Consider the following 6,892-nt stretch of genomic DNA (forward strand, 5'->3'; position numbering starts at 1 on the left):
ACGAGGGTCTGTCGATGGAAAAATCCTTCGCCATGTTGAATTCGGTAGGGGTGCACTGTTCAACGGTGGGTATCACTTTGGGCTTTCCTTTGGATGTTCGGGATGAAGAGGTAGCCTCGTCTTTCCGAGGAACTGTCTTGGAAGTTCTGGCCATGGTGGTGGAAAGGCTTTTCTGAGAAAGTAGGCAGAGAATCAAGAACGGAAGAAGAATGAATGTGAAAGGGGATGGATTTAGCTTGAAATCTTGAAGATGTTGTAAAAGTGTGAATTTCAAACGACTGATGCATTTATAGAAGCAATGTGGGCAGCGGAAATGACGAACTAATAGCGGTTCGTGGGCTTCTCAATAGTCGTATTTGACGGCGACCCTTGTGCGTCTTTTGAGTTATGGCATTGAATGCTTGATGGGCTGACGTCATGATGATGATGCTTAAGGAGTAGGAGTTCAAAATCATTTCCTAGCACTTTGTTCTAGAAAATGTGGGGACTATCTATATATGGTAGAAATCGACGGTTCGATTATACGATCATCAATGCATCTCGAGAATTTTCAGTGATCGACTCCGAGGGTTCTCGGTGATCGACTTCCAGGTAGTGTAAGTAATGATCGGCCTCAAGGCAATGTAAATTAGTGGTCTCGGTGGATCAAGGTGAAGTTCCCAAGGCGCGTACGTATAGCTGGCCAAGTCTAGTGGGCTAGTCAAAAAGCGAATCAATGCATTAAATGGCTGTACCAGTCCCATATCTTTGTAATTAAAACATTTTGTACTATGTTGGGATTCCCCCTCATATATAAAGGAGATCCTTGTCATTTTGGAAATATCTGTTGCTCAATACTAAATACACAAGAATATTCTCTCTGCTCTCTAACATATTCTCTTGATCTCATTACTTCATTTATTGCTTATATTTATTGTGTTCTATTTATTGTTCATCATTTATTGCCTATCATTGATCATAAAGAGTCATCGCCGTAGCTCTCATAAAGTGTTAGTCCTCCCTCGATTGCCCTAAGCCGGCCTCCAGACTCGACCTCGAGGCCTTGTATACGGCAGCTCGAGGCCCCGACCTCTAGCCGTTCGGTTTGACTATTACCTCGTTTTAAGCTATAATTTTGCCTTCTAATCTTTTACTTAGTATTCATTGCTTAAACAACTAGCATAAAAATAGATCACGTATTTTTAGAACCTCATAATCAAATTTAGTTGTTATTACCATTTTCACGGTAAACACTTTCTCTGTCCGTTCAACATAGTTCTCACCGGAAAGCATTAGAACGCAAGCATTTCATTGAAAATAGCATTAGAAAAAGTTGTGAAAGCTGCAAAACATGATGCACATATATAAGCTATAAAATACAAACCATCAAAGTGAACCGCGTAATTACCAATATCAAGTAAATTCTAGACCTTGTTGTGGGTAGAGGCAAACCATGCACAACATTTCTTTAAATTTTTAAGTAAACAAAAATAAAGCTAGAAAATAATTTGTACCTACTGGCATAAGATACTCTTCAAACTGAAAGTTTTATTTTCTTATTAATTAATCTGATCAAAATAGTTACCTCCTTATGGGGTCGGGTTACTACTTTAATAAGATAATCAGACTTTATAGATGCCATAACAATTTAATCACTTAACCTTATGTGATTAAATAATTTATTTTTCTTTATGTCAACTTGTCAAGCATTCAAGATGTCGTTGTTACTCCCAGGCGCATGACACATAGAAATTCGAATATGACATCTCATAAAAATTAGTCTTAAGTAATCAACTTAAACAAAATGTTAATTATTTTCAAAATGAGAACACAAAGTAATAGCGTATGCCGTATATGATTATGACCCCCACAAAAGATAAGTCTTATAACTTATCCAAAATTGCCTGAACAAACGGACTTATAAGTTCTTTATCCTGCAACTATAAGTTTGAAGAATCACCCTTGAGGTTTTGGTAGGATTTCCTTTCTTATGCTCATTCCTTGAGTAGAATTTATATCACCTATCCCAACTTTATTTGAGATTGAGGCGTAATTATTGTTGTTGTTTGCTCATTCCTGAGCTACTATGGGAAAATGTAGTCCAATTGTTAGTCTAATCCCTGTCTTGCAACATTTTGTTCGAAATATCCAATTGAGAAATCAAGAAATGGAATGGTTCATCTATCAAACTCTTGAATGAATTTGTCAAAATCTCGCTTCTCTTGGTCGTAGACCACCAAATAATAGTCAAAAAGTTCAAAATTTGTACGAGATACTGTGTTAGAGCCCCATTCACAATACTTCATTGCCTTTTATGTTAACCCTCTGGTAAAACACATCCTGACTCCATCCCTATGTTGAAGTCTAAAAAAGTTGCTACGCATCGATTGATGTCGTTTAATTCATCTCAACTTTGAAGGAAAATATACTAAAATATGATGTATATTTTTTAAGGGTAGTTTTTAGAGAGCAATGTTTCCTGTTCTCTTCTCTCAATGTTTTCGTTTCCTTTTTTTTCCTTTTTCGAAGGGAGGGATGGGCCAACTAGAACAAGAAGAGGAAAAGTATTGCACCACTTGGATGCAGAGAAGAGTTGGATTGGACCCACTAGGATTCCAATCCAATCTATTATTTTTTCTTTCTCAAATTCAGTGTGAAATACTCTTGGTGGTTCATAATTAAACGAGTGCTCGTATATTTGAAGTCAAAATTGATTGATTTCATATATTTGAAGTTTGGCATATTGCATCATTGAGCTTAATTGGGAATCCAGGAAAGAAATTAATGACAAATGCTTTAACAAGGATAACCAGCTTGTGAGGTTGAAAATGAAAATATGGAGAGTAGCTCATCTCCATAGGATTGCACTATCAGGTCAAACTGTTAATAAATCAGATTGTTGGAAAGCTAATTTATCAAGCTTGATCTTTTGCTAGCTAGCAACAATGGTAAATTGCCATCACATCACATGGATTAATAAAAGTACACCTTAGACTGCAGAAAAACTCGTGAAGCACCTCAAAAGATGCCCGATTACAGAGGACATCAAAGGGTAAAACAAACTTACACACACTATGGATACGTAGAACTCCGCGAAAGACTATTCTCAGTTAAACAGTTGGAAAGATTAAGACGACCTATGGAGTCGACCTACAGAGGACATCAAAGGGTAAAACAAACTTACACACACTATGGATACGTAGAACTCCGCGAAAGACTATTCTCAGTTAAACAGTTGGAAAGATTAAGACGACCTATGGAGTCGACCTACAGAGGACATCAAAGGGTAAAACAAACTTACACACACTATGGATACGTAGAACTCCGCGAAAGACTATTTTCAGTTAAACAGTTGGAAAGATTAAGACGACCTATGGAGTCTTTCTTTTCGCTTTTCTTCTTGAAATGTTTAGAAGCTGCTTTCAGCACCTTAGCCCATCCCTGCACGAATTAATGTATTGTAAATTAACTAGACATGAGATTTTACAAATCGGAAAAGAGGATACTGCAGGAATCGCACTGCTTCATTGATTGACTATGCAATTTAGTTTATTTTCTCTGGAATAGATTTATTAGAACAAAGGAAAATAATAAAGGGCAGCCAGTGCACTAAGCTCCTGCTAATGCGCAGGATCCGGAGAAGGGCCGGCCGGACTACAAGGGTCTATTGTACGCAGTCTTACCCTACATTTCTGTAAGAGGCTGTTGAATCTGTGACCTACTGTGTCACAAAGAAACTTCTCAACGAGATGCCAATGAATGTAATATAGCATTGCACGCATTATTTCTTTGTAACAATGAGATCACACTTGTTATTAATACACATAATTTCAAAGACATGTATTGTCAAAGAATATGAACATCCATTCTAAAACCTTAAAGCAATAAGGGCAGCGTGATAAATATAAACAGCTTAAACCATTTCTTCTGACTCTATTTTAAATTATAAAAATTGGTCGTATATTTCCTTAAAGTTATATGATTCATACTATCCTTTTCCGTTTAATACCTTTGATTCCATACGTGTAGTTGCAATCAAATCTATTCATTAAGAAGAATCAGTTAACTACATTTCTTATGTATTGGATTTGAGTCAAATTTCGAATCAATCTATGTTGAGTAACTGCTTCCATTGTGTTGTTTGCTATTTTTGCTTTTGGAATCAAAAGACCTTTATGAGCACATGTCCTTTTTATACCCAATTTAAAACACTATATAACTCAACAAATATATACTAATATGTTACCTTTCTTGGCGTTGTAGTAGTGGTGGTAAGCTTAGAAGAAGATGGGACAGGAGAAAAATCAAAGCCCTTCCTCTTTCTCTTCTTCAACTTGTGGTGTATTTTCAGATTATCAAACAAAACATTAGAGAACTTCCTCTTGATACAGCCGATGACTCCGCCGCTGGCGGCTGCTTCTTCCTCGTACGACAACTTTCTGGAAAGACCCAAACTGAGACTACGGTCGTTGGAAGATGACAGAGGAGGAGGGACCAAAGGGGACCAAATGGAGCTCTGAGAATAGTCGAAATCGTAAGCGGAGTTGTCGGGGAATTTGCAGAGAAGATCTCTGGACAATGACGACTCTAAGTATTCAATTACCATCACCATTGGACCGCCCATTACTTTCATATGAGAAAGTAGTTTTCAGTTTTGACCGACCACTATACCCTTTGGCCTTTTGGTTGTAAGATGAAAAAGTAGCCGTTACAATATAGGTTGGCCCCAACCAACACAAAAAGACTCCTTATGATTTCACGTGTTACGACCATTTTGATAGTTCCAATTTTTATTACGACAATGTGTGCTTGTCTTGTTTTTAGTCACTCCTTGGTCTCATTTTATATGACACGATTATGAATCGGAAAGTTAAAGCAAATTTTTTGTTTCTATAGCAACAACATAAACAACAACAGCAGCAACAACATCCCAGTAGAATTTTACTAGTAGAATTTGGGAAGGATAAAATGTATGTAAATCTTACCCCTATCCGAAGAAGTAGAGAGACTGTTTCCAGGAGACCCTCGGCTCACAGACTTTGTTTCTATAAATACTTTTAAATTAAAAAATTATTGTAATTTTTTATACAGTTTTTAAAAATATTGTAAAATTTTTATATCCAAATTCATATCGAAAATTAGTGAATTTAACCTCTCCAAACTATGTCACATCAAGTGGAACCAAAGAAGTATTTTAGGTTCAGAGATTTCAAAGTCAAAATTTAATAGACAGAGTTAAATCCAAAAGTAAAAAGTTCATTTCTCTAAAAATTTTACATCTCGATTACTACATCCTACATCCAAGTATCCAATCATTCCTAAAAGGTTAATCTATACTTACTACAAAAACTCAAATGTCTACATTTCAACTACAAGAAGAGCTTTTTATTATCTCACGAAGTACAATGTCTTGATTCCATTATTAGTCCAAAGGTGCACCTTCCCTATCTTTTTTCTTCTTCTAGCATTCACCGCATTTATAGAGGTAATAAATTAGCGTTTTAATAAATTTTCACCAAAAAGATAAAAAATTCAGTAGAGCATTTCATTTGATTGCCTTTTACCTAGTTGTCTCCGCAATACCAAGAGATTCGCCGGAAAAACATGAACAGAACAACTTCAATTTTTTGGCCACCGAACTTCAAGCCTCCCTTCGTTGGTCGTTTTCTGTGGAAATTCATAAGACAGTTAAAGGGTAGGAGGAAAAAGAGAAGTTAATTACTCGGGTTTATATGCCGGATGAAAGACAAATTAAGTCCTTACCATAAATTAAAGGAATTTTTGAAGACTAAAAATTGATACAATACTAAGCAACAAATTGAGTTCATACAAACTATGACTTGTAGTCAACCATGGTGCCGATTCAGGAATCGGTGGGATATGTTGTTTTCCTGTAAAATGGTACAGTTGATTTTATAGTGCGTTATTTTAAACAAGCAAATCAATTTGACCCAAAAATAATAAAAAAATAATTTCTCAATTTTGTAGATTTCTATGTCAATTTAGGGATGGATTGTGTGTTGGGTAAAAACCGGTGAACCGATCCCCCCCTGAAGTGATATCCCGGAGAATGGTCCCAGAAACATGGGATCTTGGGTCGGTCGCCTCCCCCCCAAACCCGCCGGTGCCTTGCCAAGAATGAACATCTACTAAAAGACCGACAAATGCGAGGATCCCTCGAAGAGTGCGCCCGGAGTCGATCAGATCTACTCGAGCAGTTCGATGCCAGCCCTCACCCGACGTGAAGCTAACGGACTGTCACATCCCATCTCTTTTGTCATGTCAAAAGATTCTATACTAAGTTTGGGAGTCCCCCTTTTCTATAAAAAGGGGTCACTAGCACCTTGCAAGGGAGAGCTCCACTTGACCACGAAAAACAATAATATCCTCTCTCTCTTTCTAATTTTTTCATTCTCCTTAGTTCGAAGTTGTTTATATTCAATCGTCCTTTCTATCATTCGGAATTGGCTCGAAGCCACCCTTATATCCATTGTCTCTTAACTGGCTCCTCGTTATATAACTCAATAATGACCGTGAAAAGCCTTACTTAATCGAAGTTCTGCTTGTTATCCCTTCTCGACTGTCCCCGATAGCTCGATCCCGGCTCGAGCCTCGGCCCCGAGGCCTCCATCGACCTGCTCCACGCTCGGGCAACAAGTCCCCATGGTTTGCTTACTGCCTCGATTTAACTTGTATTTTATCGTTATACTGCGTAGTCTTAATACAAACTGCCCTCAAAACTAGCTCGAGAATAGATCACGTATTTTTAGAATCCCATTTACAAATTTAATTGTTGTTACCATTTTCAAGGTAAACAGTTTGGCGCCCACCGTGGTGCTAAAAATAATAGTGATTATTTTCTTGCTGGTTTCGTCAGATAAACGCACGTTACCCTTCACACTTTTCTTGTCCT

General features: G+C 37.4%; 1 protein-coding gene across 1 annotated transcript; it reads right to left on the bottom strand.

Annotated features, from left to right (window-relative positions):
* Nucleotides 1-2,886: 2,886 nt before the first annotated feature.
* On the bottom strand, nucleotides 2,887-4,749 carry LOC107805545 (uncharacterized). Its single transcript, XM_016629602.2, has 2 exons — nucleotides 4,226-4,749; nucleotides 2,887-3,420 (listed from the first exon to the last, which is right to left on the bottom strand). The coding sequence occupies exons 1-2, from the start codon at nucleotides 4,610-4,612 to the stop codon at nucleotides 3,286-3,288; spliced, it is 522 nt and encodes a 173-aa protein (XP_016485088.1). The 5' UTR covers nucleotides 4,613-4,749; the 3' UTR covers nucleotides 2,887-3,285.
* Between the last annotated feature and the right edge of the window lie 2,143 nt (nucleotides 4,750-6,892).

Source organism: Nicotiana tabacum, chromosome 11 (assembly GCF_000715075.1).
Source record: "Nicotiana tabacum cultivar K326 chromosome 11, ASM71507v2, whole genome shotgun sequence".
Lineage (NCBI taxonomy): Eukaryota > Viridiplantae > Streptophyta > Magnoliopsida > Solanales > Solanaceae > Nicotiana > Nicotiana tabacum.

Excerpts from the sequence above, each read along its gene's own strand:
- LOC107805545 (XM_016629602.2), bottom strand. The coding sequence starts at position 4,612 with ATGAAAGTAATGGGCGGTCCAATGGTGATGGTAATTGAATACTTAGAG. Across the intron at positions 3,421-4,225 it reads CTACTACAACGCCAAGAAAG|GGATGGGCTAAGGTGCTGAA; the intron begins GTAACATATTAG and ends TAATTCGTGCAG.